Raw genomic sequence first — 27,240 nt, 5'->3', positions numbered from 1 at the left:
ACTGTGCATCCCTCCTTACTGCTGGTGCACTATGCAGGTGGTGCGGTGTATACTCCCTACTGCTGGTGCGCTATGCAGGTGGGATGTGAAAATAGGTGGGATGTGAGGCAAGCAAGAGGGAAGGGGAGAAGTGAATATAATGAGGGTGGAGAGGGGGGTGGGGATAGTACAGTTAGATCGTTAGAGAAGAATAGGATGCTAAATAACCCCAAAGTTTTATCTTGCATGCTGACCAACGCAAGAAGCCTGACCAATAAGGCGGATGAGCTGCAGGCGCTTATATCGGAGGAGAGGTATGACATCGTAGGTATAACAGAGACTTGGCTAGACGATAGCTACGACTGGGCGGTAAATTTATTAGATTATAGTTTATTTAGAAGGGACCGGAAACAGGGGAAAGGCGGAGGAGTCTGCTTATATGTAAAGTCATGTCTAAAACCCAGACTAAGGGAAGATATAGGAGATGGAGAAGAGGGGGTCGAGTCCATGTGGGTAGAGATAGAGGGGGCAAAAAATAATAATAAAATATTACTGGGGGTCTGCTATAAGCCACCAAATATAACAGAGGAGAATGAGAATCTGCTATTAGGACAAATAGACAAAGTAGCAAAACATAATGAAGTGATTGTAATGGGGGATTTCAACTACCCGGATATTGACTGGGAAACAGAAACCTGTAGATCTCAGAAAGGAAAAAGGTTCTTGACAAATATTAAGGATAATTATCTCTCCCAACTAGTGCAGGAACCAACGAGAGGGAAGGCCGTGTTGGACTTAATATTGACTAATAGGCCTGATAGAATAACTGAGGTACAGATAGGGGGGCACCTAGGTAATAGCGACCATAATATTATCGACTTCAAAATGCCCTTCAGTAGGGTTATCAATAAGGGAACAACAAAAACATTAAACTTTAGGAGGGCGAAGTTTGATGAGCTGAAAGAAAGCCTTCAACTTATTGACTGGGACAAAGTTCTTAATCAAAGGAATACGAATAGTAAATGGGAAACCTTCAAAAGAATTCTGAATACTCAGTGCGAGAGGTATATACCGTATGGGAATAAAAGGGCCAGAAATAAGAGGAAACCAATATGGTTGAATAAGAACGTAAAAGGGGCGTTAAATAGCAAAAAAGAGGCATTCAAGAGATTAAAACAGGAAAACAGTAAGGAAGCACTAATGTGTTACAAGGAAAAAACGAGAACCTGTAAAAAACAAATAAAAATAGCGAAGGAGGAAACAGAGAGACGTATTGCTAGGGAAAGTAGATCAAATCCCAAACTGTTCTTTACTTATATAAATAGTAAAAGGATTAAATCGGATAATATTGGACCGATAAAAAGTGAGGAAGGCAAAATCATAGAGAAAGATGAGGATAAAGCTAATCTATTAAATAATTTTTTTTCGACAACTTTCACAAAGGAAATCGAACTAACAGGAGAAATGAGAAGTGACAAGCTTAATCCTCCACTAAGTATGACAAATCTAACCCAAGCTGGGGTACAGAAACGCCTCAGTAACATTAAAATAAACAAATCACCAGGACCTGATGGCATACACCCACGGGTACTAAGGGAACTAAGTAATGTGATAGACAGACCGTTATATCTTATATTTAAGGACTCTGTTGAGACTGGGTCTGTACCACTTGATTGGCGACAGGCGAATGTAGTGCCAATATTCAAAAAGGGAGCGAAAAGTGACGCCGGAAACTATCGGCTGGTGAGTCTGATGTCCGTTGTGGGCAAAATTTTTGAAAGCTTCATTAAAGAGGCAATTACGGAGCATCTTGATGCTAATAATCTTTTAATCCCGAACCAACATGGATTCATGAGGAATCGCTCCTGCCAAACAAACCTGATTGACTTCTACGAGGAGGTTAGCTCTCGAGTAGATCAGGGGGAACCAGTGGATGTCGTGTATCTCGACTTCTCAAAAGCGTTCGATAGCGTGCCACATAATAGGTTGGTATACAAAATGAGAACGATGGGGCTGGGGGAAAATGTCTGCAAGTGGGTAGCAAACTGGCTAAGGGATAGAAGACAGAGGGTGGTTATAAATGGAATATACTCAGATTGGGTAAGCGTCACTAGTGGGGTACCACAGGGGTCTGTACTAGGCCCAATGTTATTTAATATCTTTATTAACGACATAGTCAACGGGATAAATAGTAAAATATCAATATTTGCAGATGACACAAAGTTATGTAAAACAATTAATACAAAAGAGGACAGTGCAGACCTACAGAGGGATTTGGATAAGCTGGGTAGGTGGAGCATTAAATGGCAAATGAGGTTTAACGAGGAGAAATGTAAGGTCATACATATGGGAAGGAAACATGGAAGTCACCAGTACTCACTGAATGGGAAATCATTGGGGAATTCAGAGATGGAGAAGGACTTGGGCATCTTGATTGATAGCAAACTAAATTGGAGTGCCCAAAGTCAGGCCGCTGCTGTAAGGGCAAACAGGGTAATGGGATGTATCAGAAGAGGTATAGCTGCAAAGGAGGAGAACATTGTTCTTCCACTGTCCAAAGCACTGGTCAGACCACACTTGGAATACTGCGCTCAGTTATGGGCCCCAATATATAGAAAGGATATAAATGAGCTTGAAAAGGTACAAAGGAGAGCAACAAAATTAATAAAGGGAATGGATGGACTGCAATACCCAGAGAGGTTGGCAAAACTAGGACTATTCAGCCTGGAAAAGAGAAGGTTGAGGGGGGACATAATAAATGTGTACAAATATGTTAGGGGACAGTATAGAGACCTTGCCCGGGATTTGTTCAAAAGGAGGGATATTACGGTAACAAGAGGGCATTCACTAAGACTGGAAGAGAAAAGGTTTCAGCACCAGCATAGGAAGGGGTTCTTTACGGTAAAAGCAGTGAGAATATGGAATTCACTGAGTGAGGAGACGGTAATGTCGGATTCACTACACCAGTTCAAGCGGGGACTGGGTGCATTTCTAGATACCAGGCAGATTTCAGCATATACTTAAAAATAAAATAAAATAGTAGGTTGATACAGGGATTTATTCTGACTGCTGGTTTCAGAGTCGGGAGGGAATTTTTCCTCAGGTGAAGATTGGCTAAATCATTTGGGGTTTTGCCCTCCTCTGGATCAACTTTAGCAATTACAGAACTAACAGGTCGAACTTGATGGACGCAAGTCTTTATTCGGCTTTACAAACTATGTTACTATGTTACTGCTGGTGCGCTATGCAGGTGGTGCGGTGTATCCCTCTCTACTGCTAGTGCGCTATGAAGGTGGTGCAATGTATCCCTCCCTACTGCTGGTGCGCTATGCTGGTTGTGCGGTGTAACCTTTCTTCTGCTGGTGCGCTATGCTGGTGGTGCGGTTTATCCTCCTTACTGCTGGTGCGCTATGCAGGTGGTGCGGTTTATCCTCGCTACTGCTGGTGCGCTATGCAGGTGGTGCGGTGTATCCTCCTTACTGCTGGTGCGCTATGCAGGTGGTGCGGTTTATCCTCCCTACTGCTGGTGTGCTAAGCAGGTGGTGCGGTGTATCCTCTCTACGGCTGGTGCACTATGCAGGTGGTGCGGTGTATCCTCCCTACTGCTGGTGTGCTATGCAGGTGGTGCGGTGTATCCTCCTTACTGCTGGTGCGCTATGCAGATGGTGAGATGTATCCTCCCTACTGCTGGTGCGCTATGCAGGTGGTAAGGTGTATCCTCTCTACTGCTGGTGCGCTATTCAGGTGGTGCGGTGTATTCCTCCCTACTGCTGGTGCACTATGCAGGTGGTGCAGTGTATCCTCTCTACTGCTGGTGCGCTATGCAGGTGGTGCGGTGTATCCCTCCATACTGCTGGTGCGCTATGCAGGTGGTGCAGTGTTTATTCCCTACTGCTGGTGCGCTATTCAGGTTGTGCGGTGTATCCTCTCTACTGCTGGTGCGCTATGCAGGTGGTGCGGTGTATCCCTCCCTACTGCTGGTGCGCTTTGCAGGTGGTGCGGAGTATACCTCCCTACTGCTGGTGCGCTATGCAGGTGGTGCGGTGTATCCCTCTCTACTGCTGGTGCGCTACGCAGGTGGTGCGGTGTATTCCTCCCTGCTGCTGGTGTGCTATGCAGGTGGTGCGGTGTATCCCTCCCTACTACTGGTGCGCTATGCAGGTGGTGCGGTGTATCCCTCCCTACTGCTGGTGTGCTATGCAGGTGGTGCGGTGTATCCTCTCTACTGCTGTTGCACTATGCAGGTGGTGCGTTGTATCCCTCCCTACTGCTGGTGCGCTATGCAGGTTGTGCGATTTATCCTTCCTTCTGCTGGTGCGCTATGCAGGTGGTGCTTGTAGCCTCCCTACTGCTGGTGCGCTATGCAGGTGGTGCGGTGTATCCTCCCTACTGCTGGTGCGCTATGCAGGTGGTGCGGTGTATCCTCCCTACTGCTGGTGCGCTATGCAGGTGGTGCGGGGTATCCAACCCTACTGCTGGTGCGCTATGCAGGTGGTGCGGTGTATCCCTCCCAACTGCTGGTGCTCTATGCAGGTGATGCAGTGTATCCCTTCCTACTGCTGGTGTGCTATGCAGGTGGTGCGATGTATCCCTCCCTACTGCTGGTGCGCTATGCAGGTGGTGCAGTGTTTCTCTCCCTTATGGTTGTGCGCTATGCAGGTGGTGCGGTGTATCCCTCCCTACTGCTTGTGCGCTATTCAGGTGGTGTGGTGTATTCCTCCCTACTGCTGGTGCGCTATGCAGGTGGTGCGATGTATCCTCCCTACTGCTGGTGCGCTATGCAGGTGGTGCAGTGTATCCAACCCTACTGCTGGTGCGCTATGCAGGTGGTGCGGTGTATCCCTCCCAACTGCTGGTGCGCTATGCAGGTGGTGCGGTGTATCCTCCCTACTGCTGGTGCGCTATGCAGGTGGTGCGGGGTATCCAACCCTACTGCTGGTGCGCTATGCAGGTGGTGCGGTGTATCCCTCCCAACTGCTGGTGCTCTATGCAGGTGATGCAGTGTATCCCTTCCTACTGCTGGTGTGCTGTGCAGGTGGTGCGATGTATCCCTCCCTACTGCTGGTGCGCTATGCAGGTGGTGCAGTGTTTCTCTCCCTTATGGTTGTGCGCTATGCAGGTGGTGCGGTGTATCCCTCCCTACTGCTTGTGCGCTATTCAGGTGGTGTGGTGTATTCCTCCCTACTGCTGGTGCGCTATGCAGGTGGTGCGATGTATCCTCCCTACTGCTGGTGCGCTATGCAGGTGGTGCAGTGTATCCAACCCTACTGCTGGTGCGGTATGCAGGTGGTGCGGTGTATCCCTCCCAACTGCTGGTGCGCTATGCAGGTGATGCGGTGTATCCCTTCCTACTGCTGGTGTGCTATGCAGGTGGTGCGATGTATCCTCCCTACTGCTGGTGCGCTATGCAGGTGGTGCGGGGTATCCAACCCTACTGCTGGTGCGCTATGCAGGTGGTGCGGTGTATCCCTCCCAACTGCTGGTGCTCTATGCAGGTGATGCAGTGTATCCCTTCCTACTGCTGGTGTGCTATGCAGGTGGTGCGATGTATCCCTCCCTACTGCTGGTGCGCTATGCAGGTGGTGCAGTGTTTCTCTCCCTTATGGTTGTGCGCTATGCAGGTGGTGCGGTGTATCCCTCCCTACTGCTTGTGCGCTATTCAGGTGGTGTGGTGTATTCCTCCCTACTGCTGGTGCGCTATGCAGGTGGTGCGATGTATCCTCCCTACTGCTGGTGCGCTATGCAGGTGGTGCAGTGTATCCAACCCTACTGCTGGTGCGCTATGCAGGTGGTGCGGTGTATCCCTCCCAACTGCTGGTGCGCTATGCAGGTGGTGCGGTGTATCCTCCCTACTGCTGGTGCGCTATGCAGGTGGTGCGGGGTATCCAACCCTACTGCTGGTGCGCTATGCAGGTGGTGCGGTGTATCCCTCCCAACTGCTGGTGCTCTATGCAGGTGATGCAGTGTATCCCTTCCTACTGCTGGTGTGCTATGCAGGTGGTGCGATGTATCCCTCCCTACTGCTGGTGCGCTATGCAGGTGGTGCAGTGTTTCTCTCCCTTATGGTTGTGCGCTATGCAGGTGGTGCGGTGTATCCCTCCCTACTGCTTGTGCGCTATTCAGGTGGTGTGGTGTATTCCTCCCTACTGCTGGTGCGCTATGCAGGTGGTGCGATGTATCCTCCCTACTGCTGGTGCGCTATGCAGGTGGTGCAGTGTATCCAACCCTACTGCTGGTGCGCTATGCAGGTGGTGCGGTGTATCCCTCCCAACTGCTGGTGCGCTATGCAGGTGATGCGGTGTATCCCTTCCTACTGCTGGTGTGCTATGCAGGTGGTGCGATGTATCCCTCCCTACTGCTGGTGCGCTATTCAGGTGGTGTGGTGTATTCCTCCCTACTGCTTGTGCGTTATGCCGGTGGTGCGGTGTATCCATCCCTGCTGATGGTGCGCTATGCATTTGGTGCGGTGTATCCCTCCCTACTGCTGGTGTGCTATGCAGGTGGTGTGGTGTGTCCCTCCCTACTGGTGGTGCGCTATGCAGGTGGTGCAGTGTATCCCACCCTACTGCTGGTGCGCTATGCAGGTGGCACGGTGTATCCCTCCCTACTGCTGGTGCGCTATGCTGGTAGTGCGGTGTAACCTTTCTACTGCTGGTGCGCTATGCTGGTGGTGCAGTGTATCCTCCTTACTGCTGGTGCACTATGCAGGTGGTGCGGTTTATCCTCCCTACTGCTGGTGCGCTATGCAGGTGGTGCGGTATATCCTCCCTACTGCTGGTGCGCTATGCAGGTGGTGCGGTTTATCCTCCCTACTGCTGGTGCGCTATGCAGGTGGTGCGGTTTATCCTCCCTACTGCTGGTACGCTGTGCAGGTGGTGCGGTTTATCCTCCCTACTGCTGGTGCACTATGCAGATGGTGCGGTGTATCCTCCCTACTGCTGGTGCGCTATGCAGATGGTGCGATGTATCCTCCCTACTGCTGGTGCGCTATGCAGGTGGTGTAGTGTATCCTCCCTACTTCTGGTGCGCTATGCAGGTGGTACGATGTATCCTCTCTACTGCTGGTGCGCTATGCAGGTGGTGTAGTGTATACTCTCTACTGCTGGTGCGCTATGCAGGTGGTGCGGTGTATTCCTCCCTACTGCTGGTGCGCTATGCAGGTGGTGTGCTGTATCCCTTCCTACTGCTGGTGCGCTATGCGGGTGGTGCGGTGTATACTCCCTACTGCTGGTGCGCTATTTAGGTTGTGCAGTGTATCCTCTCTACTGCTGGTGCGCTATGCAGGTGGTGCGGTGTATCCCTCCCTACTGCTGGTGCGCTTTACAGGTGGTGCGGTGCATACCTCCCTACTGCTGGTGCGCTATGCAGGTGGTGCGGTGTATCCCTCCATCCTGCAGGTGCGCTATGCAGGTGGTGCGGTGTATCCCTCCTTACTGCTGGTGCGCTATGCAGGTGGTGCGGTGTATCCTCCCTACAGCTGGTGTGCTATGCAGGTGGTGCGGTGTATCCAACCCTACTGCTGGTGCGCTATGCAGGTGATGCGGTGTATCCCTTCCTACTGCTGGTGTGCTATGCAGGTGGTGCGATGTATCCCTCCCTACTGCTGGTGCGCTATGCAGGTGGTGCAGTGTTTCTCTCCCTTATGGTTGTGCGTTATGGAGGCGGTGCGTTGTATCCATCCCTACTGCTGGTGCGCTATGCAGTTGGTGCGGTGTATCCCTCCCTACTGCTGGTGCGCTATGCAGGTGGTGCAGTGTATCCCTTCCTGTTGCTGGTGTGCTATGCAGGTGGTGTGGTGTATCCCTTCCTACTGCTGGTGTGCTATGCAGGTGGTGCGGTGTATCCCTCCCTACTGCTGGTGTGCTATGCAGGTGGTGCGGTGTATCCTCCTTACTGCTGGTGCGCTATGCAGGTGGTGCGGTATATCCTCTCTACTGCTGGTGCGCTATGCAGGTGGTGCGGTGTATCGAACCCTACTGCTGGTGCGCTATGCAGGTGCTGCGGTGTATCCCTCCCAACTGCTGGTGCGCTATGCAGGTGATGCGGTGTATCCCTTCCTACTGCTGGTGTGCTATGCAGGTGGTGCGGTGTATCCCTCTCTACTGCTGTTGCACTATGCAGGTGGTGCGGTGTATCCTCCCTACTGCTGGTGCGCTATGTAGGTGGTGCGGTGTATCCATCCCTACTGCTGGTGCGCTATGCAGGTGGTGCGGTGTATCCCTCCCTACTGCTGGTGTGCTATGCAGGTGGTGCGGTGTATCCTCCTTACTGCTGGTGCGCTATGCAGGTGGTGCGGTGTATCCAACCCTACTGCTGGTGCGCTATGCAGGTGGTGCGGTGTATCCAACCCTACTGCTGGTGCGCTATGCAGGTGGTGCGGTGTATCCCTCCCAACTGCTGGTGCACTATGCAGGTGATGCGGTGCATCCCTTTCTACTGCTGGTGTGCTATGCAGGTGGTGCGGTGTATCCCTCTCTACTGCTGTTGCACTATGCAGGTGGTGCGGTGTATCCTTCCTACTGCTGGTGCGCTATGCAGATGGTGCGGTGTATCCTCCCTACTGCTGGTGCGCTATGCAGGTCGTGCACTGTATCCATCCCTACTGCTGGTGCGCTATGCAGGTGGTGCGTTGTATCCCTCCCTACTGCTGGTGCGCTATGCAGGTGGTGCAGTGTATCCCTTCCTATTGCTGGTGTGCTATGCAGGTGGTGCGGTGTATCCCTTCCTACTGCTGGTGTGCTATGCAGGTGGTGCGGTGTATCCCTCCCTACTGCTGGTGTGCTATGCAGGTGGTGCGGTGTATCCTCCTTACTGCTGGTGCACTATGCAGGTGGTGCGGTGTATCCTCTCTACTGCTGGTGCGCTATGCAGGTGGTGCGGTGTATCCAACCCTACTGCTGGTGCGCTATGCAGGTGGTGCGGTGTATCCCTCCCATCTGCTGGTGCGCTATGCAGGTGATGCGGTGTATCCCTTCCTACTGCTGGTGTGCTATGCAGGTGGTGCGGTGTATCCTACTTACTGCTGGTGCGCTATGTAGGTGGTGCGGTGTATCCTCCCCACTGCTGGTGCGCTATGCAGGTGGTGCGGTGTATCCAACCCTACTGCTGGTGCGCTATGCAGGTGGTGCGGTGTATCCCTCCCAACTGTTGGTGCACTATGCAGGTGATGCGGTGCATCCCTTTCTACTGCTGGTGTGCTATGCAGGTGGTGCGGTGTATCCCTCTCTACTGCTGTTGCACTATGCAGGTGGTGCGGTGTAAACTTCCTACTGCTGGTGCGCTATGCAGATGGTGCGGTGTATCCTCCCTACTGCTGGTGCGCTATGCAGGTCGTGCGGTGTATCCATCCCTACTGCTGGTGCGCTATGCAGGTGGTGCAGTGTATCCCTTCCTATTGCTGGTGTGCTATGCAGGTGGTGCGGTGTATCCCTTCCTACTGCTGGTGTGCTATGCAGGTGGTGCGGTGTATCCCTCTCTACTGCTGGTGCGCTATGCAGGTGTTGCGGTGTATCCCTCCCTACTGCTGGTGTGCTATGCAGGTGGTGCGGTGTAACCTCCTTACTGCTGGTGCGCTTTGCAGGTGGTGCGGTGTTTCCTCTCTACTGCTGTTGCACTATGCAGGTGGTGCGTTGTATCCCTCCTTACTGCTGGTGCGCTATGCAGGTTGTGCGATTTATCCTTCCTTCTGCTGGTGCGCTATGCAGGTGGTGCGGGTAGCCTTCCTACTGCTGGTGCGCTATGCAGGTGGTGCGGTTTATCCTCCCTACTGCTGGTGCGCTATGCAGGTGGTGCGGTGTATCCTCCTTACTGCTGGTGCGCTATGCAGGTGGTGCGGTGTATCCTCCCTACTGCTGGTGCGCTATGCAGGTGGTGCGGTGTATCCCTTCCTACTGCTGGTGTGCTATGCAGGTGGTGCGGTGTATCCTACTTACTGCTGGTGCGCTATGTAGGTGGTGCGGTGTATCCTCCCCACTGCTGGTGCGCTATGCAGGTGGTGCGGTGTATCCAACCCTACTGCTGGTGCGCTATGCAGGTGGTGCGGTGTATCCCTCCCAACTGTTGGTGCACTATGCAGGTGATGCGGTGCATCCCTTTCTACTGCTGGTGTGCTATGCAGGTGGTGCGGTGTATCCCTCTCTACTGCTGTTGCACTATGCAGGTGGTGCGGTGTAAACTTCCTACTGCTGGTGCGCTATGCAGATGGTGCGGTGTATCCTCCCTACTGCTGGTGCGCTATGCAGGTCGTGCGGTGTATCCATCCCTACTGCTGGTGCGCTATGCAGGTGGTGCAGTGTATCCCTTCCTATTGCTGGTGTGCTATGCAGGTGGTGCGGTGTATCCCTTCCTACTGCTGGTGTGCTATGCAGGTGGTGCGGTGTATCCCTCTCTACTGCTGGTGCGCTATGCAGGTGTTGCGGTGTATCCCTCCCTACTGCTGGTGTGCTATGCAGGTGGTGCGGTGTAACCTCCTTACTGCTGGTGCGCTTTGCAGGTGGTGCGGTGTTTCCTCTCTACTGCTGTTGCACTATGCAGGTGGTGCGTTGTATCCCTCCTTACTGCTGGTGCGCTATGCAGGTTGTGCGATTTATCCTTCCTTCTGCTGGTGCGCTATGCAGGTGGTGCGGGTAGCCTTCCTACTGCTGGTGCGCTATGCAGGTGGTGCGGTTTATCCTCCCTACTGCTGGTGCGCTATGCAGGTGGTGCGGTGTATCCTCCTTACTGCTGGTGCGCTATGCAGGTGGTGCGGTGTATCCTCCCTACTGCTGGTGCGCTATGCAGGTGGTGCGGTGTATCCAACCCTACTGCTGGTGCGCTATGCAGGTGGTGCGGTGTATCCCTCCCAACTGCTGGTGCGCTATGCAGGTGATGCGGTGTATCCCTTCCTACTGCTGGTGTGCTATGCAGGTGGTGCGGTGTATCCCTCTCTACTGCTGTTGCGCTATGCAGGTGGTGCGGTGTATCCTCCCTACTGCTGGTGCGCTATGCAGATGGTGCGGTGTATCCTCCGTACTGCTGGTGCGCTATGCAGGTGGTGCGGTGTATCCATCCCTACTGCTGGTGCGCTTTGCAGGTGGTGCGGTGTATCCCTCCCTACTGCTGGTGCGCTATGCAGGTGGTGCGGTGTATCTGACGCACCCCCTGGGACATATTCCTTTTTGAGGGGAATACCCGGCACCGGATCAGATGGGGGGTTGTAGTCTCCGAGCGGCTGTGACCCGGTCCCGTGCCCAGGGCGTCAAGCTCAGTGTTATGTGGCAGCTTTACAGATGTTACTAAAGTTCTTTTGTGTCGACTACGCCACCCGTTGTGATGCGGTCACTGTGGCCGCCGCTGCAGCAGGGTCCGCTGAGGCTGATGGTGGATGCGCAGCTTGGTGGGATAACCCCCAACGGGAGGGGTATAGCCTCAGAGGGGACAGGCGCAGAGGATGGGGGTTGTGGTGGTGCGGTGCAGCCGGCAATGAAGACAGACTCGGGTTGTGCAGTTAAGGGTGTTTACTTACTGCTGATGTTTCGGTCACTCCAGCTGCTAGTGACCACCCGAGCCGTGCTGCGTCCACCAGGTCCTGGATCCAGCCAACCCCCAAACAAGTCCGGAGCGTGGCCCTGAGCTCTCCCTCTGTCCTTTCTTCAGCCGTCCCCACCAGGGATTCACCTAGGTCCAGCTCCCTCGGGCCTTCTTTTGGGACACCCTTGGCCCTGGGTTCCCTGACCCTTCATGTGGTGTGCCTTCGGGGTGAATGTGGTGGGTGACCGTGACAGACACTGCCCACGGTCTCCGGTCTCTGGCTGGGGAATGTCTTTGCCCCCACCAGCTTGGGTTCCGGTACCCTCTTGCTGACTCCTCACCCGGTGCTCTAATTTGGGTTCTTGGGTCCCTTCAGTCTTCCCCCTCTGGGTCTTTCTCTGCTCCACTCTCTCTCTCTCCAGGGCTGCTGTTTCCTTCTCTCTCCTCTCCAACTGACTTGTTCTCAGCGTCTGACCCTGATCTAAGTTGGTGCCCTCCTTATATATCCCTCTATGTGTGAGCTCAGGTGACCAGCACCCAATGAGCTCCTATCACTACCCAGACTGCTCCCCCTATCTGCCCCTACACTACATGGGATGTACCACCCCCCTCCCACTCCAGCCAGGAACAGGCTCGGTTGTACCTGCACATTTCTAAGTGGGAGTACCGTCGGCCTGCTCCTCTGGAATGGGATGTATGTAGTGCATGCAGTCTATCTGAGCTCAGTTCCACACTCCTTCCTTACCCGGGAGTGGAATATCACACCTCTGGGTTGAGGTGCAATACCCCTGTAGCAGCCGAATCCTCAGGGTGCTACATTCCCCCCTGGTAAATCACAGCACGTCCTCGGGCTGTAAGACATAAAACACCAAAACATACAAAATTTTTATATGAACATATAAAACATATAAACATTATATATATATAAAACTTTTTATATAAACATTCTCGTAGACTTCTCTTGTCTCTGGTTCCTCCTCCGGATACTGTGCAACGTGTGTCCGGGAAAAGTGCGACAGTCTCTTAGAAAAATCTGGTTTTCTTATAAAACCGGTAGGGGGCGCTTTAGGACGCGCAACTATATACAGGGGAAGTTGAAAGTTGGCCGCTCTCAGTCCTCGGCCAGGTAGAGGGTAGGGAATGGCTGCTCACAGTCCTCAGCCTGTAGGATGAAGGGGTTAACGGGTAAACAGTTCACTGGTCCCAACGGGGACTATTTTAGCAGCAACAGTTTCAGTTTCTATATACCCCGATTGGGTAACTATTTACAGCTCCTGCTCTGCCGCACTCAACGGCGTCTTCCTCCTGCTCTTTCTTGATATGATGTTTCTTCAGACCCGTCCGGGTCCTCTGGCTATGGGCGCGGTGGTGGTGGCGCCCGGGTTGCCCAGGCCTTGCGGCCAGGCCTGGGGCACCTGGAAGGTGAAGGGCACCGTCAGGACGGCGGCGCCCTGGGCTACCTGGCCTTGCGGCCAGGCCGGAGGCTCCGCGGAGGTAGGGGGCGCTGTTGGTGGTGCGGCGCCCGGGGGTACTAGGCCTTGCGACCAGGCTGGTGGTAATTCCTGCTTTGTCACGCTCCGGGTCGAGGCGCGTGACGTCACAGGGGTCGCTGCGGCGGCTTCCGGTCGGGGCCTAGTCCATGGCGGTGACATGGCGGCTACGGGCACAGCAGGGGGACTTTCGGGCTCTGCGACGGGGAGCTGGGGCAGGTAAGCGGTGTCACGGCTTGGGGTATAGGCGTCCCCTTTACCTGCCTCCATGCGTTCGGCTCCCTCCTCTGCGCCGTCTCCGGCCTTGGGTCCTCCCGCGCCATCCTCAGAGGCGGTCTGCTTCCTCTTCCAGGGTAGCGTGCTCCGTTGACTGGTCTTTGCTTGCTGGGTCATCTCCCGGCCCCACTCCGCCAGTATCTCACGCTGTACCCGGGCCATCCTCCTTGCGAGGCCCTCCAGGGCAGTTTGTGCACACTCCCGGTCTCGGGGGAGCTGCGCTAGGATCTCCGCTAGACCTAGCGGGGTTGTGGACTCTAGCAGGCTCCTGACCATCGGGTCGGTGCTGCTCTGCTCTGCTCTCGGCAGGCTCCTGGCCAGCGGGCCGGTGCTGCTCTGCCCTCCTTCCTCGGTCTCTAGCAGACTCCTGGCCAGCGGGCCGGTGCTGTTCTGCTTTCTTTCCATCTCCGGGTGAGCTCCTCCGCTACTCCTTGTTAGACCTCTTGCCTCCGGGTGCGCTCGCTCCAGACTCCTCCAGGCGGCACCCATCTTTTCTCTTCTCTTTCGTCTCCTCCCACTTCGAGGGCGGTCCCGGGGCAACTCGGTGACTGTCAGCTCCAGGGGTAGTTCTTTCACGCTGACAGACACCTCCAGCATCACAGTCTCTGTTGGTGGGGGCGGTTTCCACTTTTGGCGCCATTTTCTGTCCTGGCCCACGATGGGAGGTGGCCTCTTGCCCTCCTTTGGCACGCCCATAATGGCGTCCGCTGCTCTTCCAAGGCGGGAAATCGGCGGTTTTGGCGGGAAGCGTCGCCCAGTGGCGGGAAACTCTGCAGATGGCGGGAACAAGCTGGAAATGGCGGACAATCGGCGGGAAACGACTGGTGATGGAGTCCGATGGCGTGGACCCTCCGGAACCGGCAGGAGTCTTCTTTCTGAGGTAAACTTGCACTTTTCTTCAGGCACGCAGTACCCGGGTGTTGCGGGCACGTAATCCTGCCGACTACGCCAAAGTTGACGCACCCCCTGGGACATATTCCTTTTTGAGGGGAATACCCGGCACCGGATCAGATGGGGGGTTGTAGTCTCCGAGCGGCTGTGACCCGGTCCCGTGCCCAGGGCGTCAAGCTCAGTGTTATGTGGCAGCTTTACAGATGTTACTAAAGTTCTTTTGTGTCGACTACGCCACCCGTTGTGATGCGGTCACTGTGGCCGCCGCTGCAGCAGGGTCCGCTGAGGCTGATGGTGGATGCGCAGCTTGGTGGGATAACCCCCAACGGGAGGGGTATAGCCTCAGAGGGGACAGGCGCAGAGGATGGGGGTTGTGGTGGTGCGGTGCAGCCGGCAATGAAGACAGACTCGGGTTGTGCAGTTAAGGGTGTTTACTTACTGCTGATGTTTCGGTCACTCCAGCTGCTAGTGACCACCCGAGCCGTGCTGCGTCCACCAGGTCCTGGATCCAGCCAACCCCCAAACAAGTCCGGAGCGTGGCCCTGAGCTCTCCCTCTGTCCTTTCTTCAGCCGTCCCCACCAGGGATTCACCTAGGTCCAGCTCCCTCGGGCCTTCTTTTGGGACACCCTTGGCCCTGGGTTCCCTGACCCTTCATGTGGTGTGCCTTCGGGGTGAATGTGGTGGGTGACCGTGACAGACACTGCCCACGGTCTCCGGTCTCTGGCTGGGGAATGTCTTTGCCCCCACCAGCTTGGGTTCCGGTACCCTCTTGCTGACTCCTCACCCGGTGCTCTAATTTGGGTTCTTGGGTCCCTTCAGTCTTCCCCCTCTGGGTCTTTCTCTGCTCCACTCTCTCTCTCTCCAGGGCTGCTGTTTCCTTCTCTCTCCTCTCCAACTGACTTGTTCTCAGCGTCTGACCCTGATCTAAGTTGGTGCCCTCCTTATATATCCCTCTATGTGTGAGCTCAGGTGACCAGCACCCAATGAGCTCCTATCACTACCCAGACTGCTCCCCCTATCTGCCCCTACACTACATGGGATGTACCACCCCCCTCCCACTCCAGCCAGGAACAGGCTCGGTTGTACCTGCACATTTCTAAGTGGGAGTACCGTCGGCCTGCTCCTCTGGAATGGGATGTATGTAGTGCATGCAGTCTATCTGAGCTCAGTTCCACACTCCTTCCTTACCCGGGAGTGGAATATCACACCTCTGGGTTGAGGTGCAATACCCCTGTAGCAGCCGAATCCTCAGGGTGCTACATATCCCTTCCTACTGCTGGTGTGCTATGCAGGTGATGCGGTGTATCACTTCCTACTGCTGGTGTGCTATGCAGGTGGTGCGGTGTATCCCTCTCTACTGCTGTTGCGCTATGCAGGTGGTGCGGTGTATCCTCCCTACTGCTGGTGCGCTATGCAGATGGTGCGGTGTATCCTCCCTACTGCTGGTGCGTATGCAGGTGGTGCGGTGTATCCCTCTCTACTGCTGCTGCGCTATGCAGGTGGTGCGGTGTATCCCTTCCTACTGCTGGTGTGCTATGCAAGTGGTGCGGTGTATCCCTTCCTACTGCTGATGTGCTATGCAGGTGGTGTGGTGTATCCCTCTCTACTGCTGGTGTGCTATGCAGGTGGTGCGGTGTATCCCTCCCTACTGCTGGTGCGCTATGCAGGTGGTGCGGTGCATCCCTCTCTACTGCTGGTGCGCTATGCACGTGGTGCGGTGTATCCCTTCCTACTGCTGGTGCGCTATGCAGGTGGTGCGGTCTATCCCTCTCTACTGCTGGTGCGCTATGCAGGTGGTGCGGGGTATCCTCTCTACTGCCAATGTCATGCTGATTTACAGCCGGCTCCCCACAGTTAGGTAGCAGGGAGCTGGCTGTCATCAGCATGGCGTTGGCAGTCATGCCCATCAACAGAGCACAGCGAAAACATCATTTTAATTATATACTACAATACAGTAAAGATTGAGTGATCACTTGTTCAATTCCCTCAAGGGGAAAAAATAAAGTAAAAAAAATTAGAATTATGCTCCTTTTATCTCTGAATTAAAAAATGGAACTAAAAAATAAAAATAAACATATTTGGTATCTTCACATTCATAAAATAAAAAATATAAAACTGATAAATTTTTGCTATTAATGAGATTGAGAGAGAAAAAAAAATCAAAACATCAGAATTGCATTTTTTTTCACCGCACCCATATAACAAGTGCAATAAATTGCAATCATGGTATCAATAAATACATCCGTTCACCCAGTCAGTATTTTTCATCAGTATTTGGCCACGTTCACACCTTCAGTATTTGATCAGCTTTTTTCATCAGTATTCGGCCACGTTCACACCTTCATTATTTGATCAGTATTTTTCATCAGTATTCGGCCACATTCACACCTTCAGTATTTGATCAGTATTTTTCATCAGTATTGGGCCACGTTCACACCTTTATTATTCGATCAGTATTTTTCATCAGTATTTGGACACGTTCACACCTTCAGTATTTGATCAGTATTTTTCATCAGCATATGGCCACGTTCACACCTTCAGTATTTGATCAGTATTTTTCATCAGTATTTGGCCACATTCACATGTTCAGTATTTGATCAGCTTTTTTCATCAGTATTTGGCCACATTCATACATTCAGTATTTGATCAGTTTTTTTCATCAGTATTGGGCCACGTTCACACCTTCAGTATTTGATCAGTATTTTTCATCAGCATATGGCCACATTCACACATTCAGTATTTGATCAGCTTTTTTCATCAGTATTTGGCCACATTCATACATTCAGTATTTGATCAGTTTTTTTTATCAGTATTGGGCCACGTTCACACCTTCATTATTCGATCAGTATTTTTCATCAGTATTCGGCCACATTCACATGTTCAGTATTTTTCATCAGTATTTGGTCACATTCACACCTTCAGTATTTGATCAGTATTTTTCATCAGTATTCGGACACGTTCATACCTTCAGTATTTGATCAGTATTTTTCATCAGCATATGGCCACATTCACACATTCAGTATTTGATCAGCTTTTTTCATCAGTATTTGGCCACATTCATACATTCAGTATTTGATCAGTTTTTTTCATCAGTATTTGGCCACATTCACACATTCAGTATTTGATCAGTATTTTTCATCAGTATTTGGCCACATTCACACATTCAGTATTTGATCAGTATTTTTCATCAGTATTTATAAGCCAAAACCAGGAGCGGAACAATCAGAGGAAAAGTATAATAGAAACAAGTTACCACTTCTGTATTTATCACCGACTTCTGGTTTTGGCTTACAAATACTGATGTAAAATACTGACCGAATACTGAAGGTGTGAACGTGGCCTTACAGTCTAGAAACGCTTCCCAGACAAGTGGAAGCTGTTGTGGCTTCAAAGGCACCGACCCCATATTAATGTCTATGGATGTAGAATAGGAGGCCATGAAAACTCCTGTGGGTGTATTTGTCCTTATAGTGTATTTTTTAAGTATATTCCGTTGATTAATAAAATAATTAACAATTAATATTTTTCTTCTGAATCAATGTTCCAACAGGTGTAATGTACAAGGATAAATGTCCGGGGAGGCCGCTGATTCCAATTTACTTAATAGTGGCTGGAACCAGTTACTTATTGACCATCCTACTGCTGCCATTAAAACGTTGTTGCCGCCAGTTATGTGCGGTATTGGAGGGGTTTCTATTAATATTTATCATTTGTTGGTTAATTACTGGTAAGTACCAAAGCAATACCACCCCAAGAAATAATACCAGTTTGTGCCTTTCTCCTGTGAACAGTATATTCAGGAGGTGGTCTGGGTTTAGATTATATTGCCTGTCCTTCTGTTGTAGGTATATTCTGGTTTTAGATTAGACGCAGTTGGAGATAATTTAGTCTGCAAATGTTAAAGAAGATTATAACAGATTTCACTATACAAATTACCAACAATAAAACCTGATAAGGCTGGTGTACTTACTATGCAAGTCCTGGTAAGAATGGCTCGATAATCTATTTTGAAAATTTAAACTCAGTCTCTGCTCACCTAGACTGATTGACATCTCCTCAATGTCCCTCCTCCTTGCTGACATCTCATACTGCTCAGTACAAGCTGCAGCTGTCAGTCAGGCTCAATATATTTCTCTCTCATTCTATAGCCAGACTTATTAAATGCTTATTTTGGCAGCAGAATTATGCAGTCATTGGTTTTTAAAGTAAGTATACTAGTCTCATCAGGACTAAGAGACCCACTTAATCATGTATGCGGTTCTCATTGTGAAATCTGGTGACACATCTGATGTAGGTTGGACGTGTGAAGACATCATTTGTAAAGCATGTTTCATTCTAAGCAGTTTATACTTGTCATTCGGCCCATGTAGTATTTGCAGATTTAACATCTGCATGCACGTGGGTTCAGCATTAGAGGGGTTGTCCAGCTTCCACATTAGTATCAGAGCGGCGCTGTTGGGGCGGGTGCGCGATTAACCTATGACACATGCATGATACCCGTCGATTGTGCGCGCACCCTGGCAGGTAGGAAGTGTGAATATCTGCTTATTTCCTAACCTGAGTTTCCCTCTTTATATTGCAGGTAGCTTTTGGGTATTTTCCATTTATTTGGTATATCCCCTCTTTTGCGACACTGTCCTCTATCAGTTTTCATTTGGTATTCTGATTTTCCAGTATATATACGTTGTTATAGTCTCCGTTACATTGGTGTTTGTTATCTGTTTCGTTGGATTCAAGGTGAGTTGTTGCACTTTTTTTTAAAGGGGTTGTCCACTACTCTATAACTTGCACCCGTCCGTCCTAGCAGCTCCAGACAACCATATTTGTCTGAGCCGTCATGTAATGTTGTAATGTAATGTGATAATTTAGTCTGCAACTCTTAAAGCAGATGATATCAGATTTCTCTATACAAGCTGCCTATAATAAGAAACAGACTTAGACTTGATAAGACTGGTGTACTTACTATGCCAGTCCTGGTGAGAATGGCTGTATAATCTGTTTTGAAAATTTTAACTCAATCTCTTTCCACTTTGCCTTATTGACAGCTCCTCAGTGTCCCTCCTCCCTGATGCTGCTAAGTTCTCACACTGCTCAGTACAAGCTGCAGCTGTCAGTCAGGCTGCCCGATCGGAGACTAAAGAAATGTAAATTCTTGAGCTCACTCATTCTATAGCCTTATTGACAGCTCCTCAGTAACCCTCCGCCCTGATGCAGCTGAGCCCTCACACTGCTCAGAACAAGCTGCAGCTGTCAGTCAGGCTGCGCGAGTGGAGACTAAAGAAATGTAAATTCTTGAGCTCACTCATTCTATAGCCTTATTGACAGCTCCTCAGTGTCCCTCCTCCCTGATGCTGCTGAGTTCTCACACTGCTCAGTACAAGCTGCAGCTGTCAGTCAGGCTGCGCGATCGGAGACTAAAGAAATGTAAATTCTTGAGCTCACTCATTCTATAGCCTTATTGACAGCTCCTCAGTGACCCTCCTCCCTGATGCGGCTGAGCCTTCACACTGCTCAGTACAAGCTGCAGCTGTCAGTCAGGCTGCTCGAGTGGAGACTAAAGAAATGTAAATTCTTGAGCTCACTCATTCTATAGCCTTATTGACAGCTCCTCAGTGTGCCTCCTCCCTGATGCTGCTGAGTTCTCACACTGCTCAGTACAAGCTGCAGCTGTAAGTCAGGCTGCGCGATCGGAGACTAAAGAAATGTAAATTCTTGAGCTCACTCATTCTATAGCCTTATTGACTGCTCCTCAGTGACCCTCCTCCCTGATGCTGCTGAGCCCTCACACTGCTCAATACAAGCTGCAGCTCACTCATTCTATAGCTGAACTCATAAAATACTAATTTATACATCAGAATTATACAGTTATTCTAATGCTTGGTGTCGCTGATCAGTGTAATAAAGCATGGGAACATCAGGAAGAACAGCCAGGGTTTGGGCTTATTCAGACACCAGATTTTTTTTGGATATGTGTGTTTTTCACGGATATAACTCATACCTGTTATATTCTATGGAGCTGTTCACATGTCCTTGTCCTGAGTGGTCATGCACCAAATCATGGAGACCTGTCCGAATCCCAGCTCAAACTATGGGTCTGTGAAAAAAAATCAGATGCCATCCGTGTGCTGTCCACTTTTCACAGCTTGAGAAAAGTTTACAATTTTTCTTTTTTCATCCAAGAAAAACTGATGAAAACTTGACCAAACTCTGATGACACTTTGATCAAAAACACTGATGACCGTAAGAGAAAAATCACTATAACGCCTGAATGTGCCGATGTGTTCTAACATCCTCAGCCCAAAAGAGTGTGAATATCACTAGTTACAAATAGTTGTAATACCCAAAACGACCCAGTAGAGGGCGCAAGAACTGGCAGATTCCGAATAAAGAAATCATGGTGACTCACAATGATAAACAATATGGTAAAATGAGGATTAATCACAATTCAGAATTTACCTTTATATCTAACCAGCGCTTATAAAAACAAACTGTCAAATAAAGAAAAACACAACGATGTTTTCAGCCACAGTCACACATTTGTTATTTCCGTACGTCCATCAATTAAGTCTTTTTAAACAAGCTTAATCCTCCTCTTGACAGAATCGCCCCATCGGTAAAGGGTGTGGTGGAAATGTCATACAGCAGCGAGGAGTCACCGCTGATCCTATTTTACAGAAGATATGTGGGAACGCTCGGAATACATTATAATAATGATACGCTGCCTGCAGAATATAAAACAGACATGTAATGGATTTAATAGATACGTAAACAAGTGCATTAAGAGTGACAGCATGATGTGGCGGCATTTCTGCTTTATTTTATATTCAGCAACATAGAAAATTACAATGAAAATTCACTGGAATATAAACATCACGTGTCGGCTGAATCGTATAATCGGAATTGTTCATGGACAAAACGGACCTAAGTGTGGCACACAGGCATAAAAGACTGACACACTGATCGCATACGGAAGACAATAGGGATGAAAGACAGAAGATTTTGCATACGCACATCTGAGCCAGGTCTTATGAGCATATAAAAAAATCAGTCCGATTTTCATCCAGAAAAATTAGACTTTTTTTTTTCTCCTTTGACATCTGTGTGAAATCCGTTTTTTTGCTCAGCAGCAATTAATCATTTACATTTTCCTATGTTAGGGAATTGCAATGTATCCATAAAAATCGGATGCTTTACTGCGGTTCCATACGGCATCTGATTTTTTTTCTCGCACCCATGCGATTTTGAAGTGAAATTGCAGAATGCCGCGATTTTTTTTTTTTTCACAGACAGATTCGGTCAATTATCAAAGACTGACTGTCACTTCCAAACAGAACAGGTGTAAACAGGCGCATACATCTCCATATATAACTAACAAATAAAGTTGCATTCTGCAAAACTATAGCAGGCAAACATGAAATATATGTAATTGGAATTGCATTACTGCTCTATAAAATAGAAAAAATGAAGATACTTAGCGCATAAATTGGCCAATTCATGTGTGCCCAGCAGCCATGTCAAGGTGATCTTCTTTGTTGGGGACCTTTGACCGAGCACTCCACCCATCAGCCTATGGCGGTTTTAATTACAGCATGATCATACTTAGCCATATAAATGTAGGCTATTAGCCCATGAGAGTATACACATTAGTTTAGTTTAGGTCCCCAGCAAAGAAGATCGCCTTGCCATGGCTGCTGGGCACACATGAATTTTCCAATTTATGCGCTAAGTATCTTTGTTTTTTTTCTATTTTCTAGAGCAGTAATGCAATTCCAATTTCATATATTTCTTGTTTGCATGTTATAACGTCACAGAGTGAATCTTTATTTGTTAGATTCTTTCAGTGAAAAAAATGGGTCATCAGCACTGCTCCATTGAATAACATTGGACCAAGTGCCATCCGATAAAAAAATCAGATAGCACTGATTTATTCAGTGGTATGAGCGAGTTTTAAAGCTTATGCACGCACAGTTTTTTGGAGTCTTTCCACTCCAAAAGACACCTGAAAAATCACTTGAAAGACTCTTTCTATAAATGTCTATAATAAAACTGCATTGCCGTTCACACGTTCAGTCTTTTGAGTGTTTTTGCTTCGCTTCAGCCTTTTTAAAAACTCCTTTAAAGAGAAAAGAAAGTGCACGTCCTTTCTCTAAAGTGACTCCAAGCTGGGTACTGTTCAATCAAAAGGCTGCAAAAACACCACAGAACAAAACTTTCTAAAAACTTTGCAAAGACGGAGCATTTTCTGAAGCAGTAGAAAACTAGAAAACTAAAAGTAGAAAACTGGTCCTTTTTGACCATCCTAAAAAAACTGTGTGCACAAACTCGTTTCATTTCGTATGTACCGTATTTTTCGGACTATAAGACGCACCGGACCATCAGACGCACCCCAATTTTTGTAGTGGAATATAGAAAAAAACATTTTTTTATAAGATGGGGGTCCGTCTTATAGTCTTAATAGGTACAGTATGTTACCTGGGGGGGGCAGTGGAGCAAGGGTCACAGGAGGCAGGGTCCTTCAGGAATCCGATGCTCCAGCAGCAGGCAGTTACGGTGGAGCAGGATTGCAGGGCCCTCCGTTCCCTCCCTCAGGAACCTGGCAGCTGCAGCAGAAGAGATGGCTGGGGGCCGGTTCCTGGCTGGGGGCCAGGGCCTGGCTGAGGCCCAGTGTATGGCAGGGTGCCTGACTGAGGCCCTGTGCATGGTTGGGGGCAGGGGCCAGTGTTTGGCGATAGGGGCCTGCCTGAGGGCCGGGACCGGGGTCTGGCTGCGTGCCGCCGAGGCCTGCCTGGGGACCGGGACCGGTGGTGGCGGCGGCAGCAAAGGAGTAGGAGGTGAGATGCTGCGGGTGTCTGGCTGGGTGCTGCAGGTGTCTGGCTAGAGACCGTGGGTGTTTGGCTGGGGGCCGGCGCGGGTTGGACTGGATGCGGACAGTGTCGGGCCGGGGCAGTGAGAGGCGCAGGTTTCCTGTGTGCGCGGCCATCTTCCTGAAGCTGTGGTCTACAGGAAAATGGCAGCCTGAGCTACAAGTCAGCGCATGCGCCGGCTCGGGTGGCCATTTTCCTGTGGATCACAGCTTCAGGAAGATGGCTGCGCACACCAGAAACCTGCGCCGCTCACTGCCCCGGCCCGCAGCTAGACACTGCCCGCATCCAATCCAACCCACGCTGGCCCCCAGCCAAACACCCGCAGCCCCCAGCCAGACACCTGCAGCATCTCACCTCCTTCTTCTTTGCTGCCGCCGCCGCCACCACCACCTTGAAGGAGAGAGATCCCGCTCCATCACCACTGCAGGTAAGCAACGTTCGGACCATAAGACGCACCCCCCATTTTCCTCCCACATTTGGGGGAAAAAAAGTGCGTCTTATGGTCCGAAAAATACGGTAAATCTTAATGAGGAGCGTGCAGGAATAAAATGCACTGAATTCGTTAAGAGCCGCGCACCTTATCAGTGAATTTGGCGCATCTTATCAGTAGCTTGTCCATCAGCGCCAGAACTGTTACTCCGACCTGTAAACTCATCAAAAGTGGCGTAAATTGCGACAGAAATGTACTTTTTGACTGGAGAACATTTCTTGCGGTGGGGCACTGCCATCGAAAGATGCGCTAAGTCATGAATGAATTAGGCACATTGCACTCTTCATAAAATGCCGGTCTTGATACAATCGAATTCTGTGTGTTCCCTTCCGATACTTTACTATGACATTTACTGCTTACAATAATCTCCCAAGTAATGTTTACGAGGACACGTACAGTAGTTTTAATTATACAGAAAGTTTTACGCAACATACACCATGATCCGCGTGATTTGTGTTATTAAAAGGGAGACTGGACCAAAGACTTTCTCAAGGACCAGTAACATCACTAGTTTCTCTAAACATAGTCTAATACGCTGGTCCTCGATGCTGAATGATGAATTTATATACTCAGTAATCGGACTGTGTTTCCAATATTTGCAGAGCCTTACTAAAGCCTCTCTCATCTGAGCACATAAAGAATAAAGAAGACACTGGAATATCTGGCATCTCATCCGGTCACAGAGGGAATGTTCCATGGAGATACAATCTGCAATGAATTCATATATCACCATAACGCAATGGTGCTTCCCTGGTCACTATGTGCTTCGAATGTGAACTCCCTCTTTTTTTTTTACAAATCTGATAGGATGCAATGTATTTGATGTGATGGGATATGTGCACACAACGCCTTTGTTCCGCCAGTCGAGTTTTTCTAGGTGAAGTCACTTTGGCAAAACTTCAGAGGTCTTTTACCTGAGCGGCTTCGCTGGCGTCCTTGTTGGGTTTTTTGTGGCTTTTCCACCTCTGGCGCCATTTTTTTTTCTGTATTTTACACTATATAGTAGTGAAGAATGAACATGTCACTTCTTTAAATCACCATTTCGAAACAGAAAATCAGGTATGAACAGGTACAAGTTAAGAGAGCCACTTCCATATGTAACTAACAAATTAAAGCTGCACTCTGTAACACTATAGTCTGCAAACATAGAATATATGAAATTGGAATTTCATTACTGTGCTAGAAAATAGGAAAAAATGAACATACTTAGTGCACAAATTGGCCAATTCATGTGTGCCCAGTAGCCAATGACAAGGCGACGTTCTTTGCTGGGAACCTAACCTAATATGATACCTCTCCGGGGTTAAAAGCCTACAATTATATGTGTAGGTAGGATCGAGCTATGATTAAAAAAGCCATAGGTTGATGGGTGGAGTGCTGTTGGGCATACATGAATTGCCAATTTATGTGCTAAGTATCTTCAGTTTAACTTATTTTCTATAGCAGCAATGCAATTCCAATTTCCTATATTCCATGTTAGAAAATAGAAAAAAAATGAATATACATAGCGCATAAATTGGCAAATTCCTGTGTGCCCAGCAGTCATGGCAAGGCGATCTTCTTTGCTGGGAACCTAATCTAATGTGTTTTCTCTTCCAGACTGAAAGCCTACATTTATATGGGTAGGTAGGATCCTGCTCTAATTAAAACCGCCATAGGCTGATGGGTGGAGTGCTCAGTCAAAGGTTCCCAACAAAGAAGATCACCTTAACATGGCTGCTGGGCATACATGAATTGGCCAATTTATGTGCTAAGTATCTTCATTTTAACTTATTTTCTACAGCAGCAACGCAATTCCAATTTCATATATTCCATGTTTGCATGCTATAGCGTTACAGAGAGACACTTTTATTTGTTACTTCCTTAATAAATCGCTTCACAGTTTCCGATCCCTGAAGCGGTTAAAAGAAGTAACAAAAGACGGAACATGCGCACAGACATTGCTGTGCACTATGCTCATTTTTAGCGGCAGTTTTGCGGCTCTTTTCCAAGCGAGTTCCACGCGGAATCCACCTGAAAAAGACATTGTGTGCTCATATATTTATTCCTTTAGATAAAGTCATGGCACTTTTTTGCTACTTCACAAGTTTAAGACATTTCCTACCATGTACGTTCGATCATTATTTATATTGCACCAACATCTTCCTCTGCCGTGTCCATGAATTAATAAATCCAGAAAATTAAATTACATAGATGATGTTGCTTAAATAAAGTAGAAATAAATATATTTTTGCTTGGAAATCTTATAATAAATTCTTTGACAAAACTCTACATGTTATTATGTTTTTTTTTCTTTCAAAACTTGAAACCTTTGTACATTTTATTTGCCATTAATAGAATGATATTCCTTCAGGAAGTATTGTAGTAATATGAAGGTATCCAGGATATGTTGAGTCATCTCGAGCTCATCTGAACCTGTAATGGCCGGTGATCTGAAAATCTAAAGCTAATGAGTAGTCACTAATTAAAAATAAAGCCCTCCCATACAATTTAGACAGATGTTGGCCAATCGTTCAGACAGCAGCTATCTCACCCAACTTTCCCATAAACAGGAACACTTGCTCAGCCAAACCCTCCACTCGCTCAGCCAAACCCTCATGTGTTCTCTAAGGGAAAGCCGCTGCCAGTCATCTCTGGTGGCAGCTTTTACCTAAGAGAACAAAAGGTTCTAAATTGGACACATTGGATATTTATCTCTCTTGACATCATCTGTCGGGGGAAAAGATCAAGGGCCACCAGACATATTAGCCTGTTGGACAAATTCATTGATATCGACAGGTTCAGTCTTATCTGTACAAGGTCTTAAAGCATCATCCAAAAGGCCGCGCACTGTAGCACTACCTTACAGGGGTACTCCCATGTCCAAAATCCTATCCAAATATGTAGTAGGTGTAATAATAATAATATTAGCAATTAGCTCCAATTAGAAATGTAGTATAGTTCTTTTGATTTTCTATGTTGCTTACCCCATGTACAGGGCATTGCAGTAGCTTAGGTATCAATGGCTGCGACCACTCATATTGTGACAGTTAATTAGTTGATAGTGATTGTAACCATGGATACCTAATCTACTACAATGCAATGCACATGGGGTAAGAGACATAGCTAATCAGAAGAACTATACTACATTTCTAATTGGAGGTGTTTGCTAATATTATTACACTTACTACATACTAGGATAGGATCTTGGACATGGGAATACCCCTTAAAGTGCCTTGTGTAAATGGAACGATGGCGCACTGCCACTGTCTATGGGACTTTCAGAAATAGCTGACTCGTCTATCTCTAGCCTTTCAGAGCTCCAATTTTGGAATCAATGGGGGTCCCAGATATGGGATGAATCCTTTTAAGTCCTAGAGACCTCAGCAGCTGAGTACATTTTCTTCTCATTTTTCCACTTCATAGCACAGATTAATTTATTTTCATACTAGAAATCCCTCATCCTCTTGCATTTTTTCCTAACATCGTGCCATGACAGTCTTTCAAACATAGCGAACCCAGTCACGTTTGATGCAGCATTAGCTTCATTTATTTATTAAGATGCTATAGATTAGTAATTGCTGTTACTCCCAAGTTCCAGAGATAAAGTAGGTCATGCTTCCGGAAAAAAAAAAATGGACTATGCAAAGCTTCCAGATGCCTATCAATGGCATTCTGCACATACCTCATTATAAAAATAAATATTCTTCTTCTTACTCGAGGATTCAGTCCGAAGCTGAAGCTGAGAGTATCCGAAGTGCA

General features: G+C 48.9%; 1 protein-coding gene across 2 annotated transcripts in view; it reads left to right on the top strand.

Annotated features, from left to right (window-relative positions):
- Positions 1 to 25,770, top strand: part of LOC141174554 (transmembrane protein 272-like) — a 54,052-nt gene extending 28,282 nt beyond the window's left edge. For both annotated transcript variants that reach the window (XM_073659492.1, XM_073659491.1), the window contains 3 exons: positions 17,696 to 17,872; positions 18,728 to 18,882; positions 24,102 to 25,770. In XM_073659492.1, the coding sequence (XP_073515593.1) occupies positions 17,696 to 17,872; positions 18,728 to 18,882; positions 24,102 to 24,128 (359 nt within the window). In that variant the 3' untranslated portion in view covers positions 24,129 to 25,770. The remainder of the gene's footprint in view (positions 1 to 17,695; positions 17,873 to 18,727; positions 18,883 to 24,101) is intronic.
- The last annotated feature ends 1,470 nt before the right edge of the window (positions 25,771 to 27,240 follow it).

Source organism: Phyllobates terribilis, unplaced genomic scaffold (assembly GCF_046119375.1).
Source record: "Phyllobates terribilis strain yellow unplaced genomic scaffold, ASM4611937v1 Scaffold_13__5_contigs__length_258822181, whole genome shotgun sequence".
NCBI lineage: Eukaryota > Metazoa > Chordata > Amphibia > Anura > Dendrobatidae > Phyllobates > Phyllobates terribilis.
This window is presented reverse-complemented; position numbering and strand designations above follow the sequence as displayed.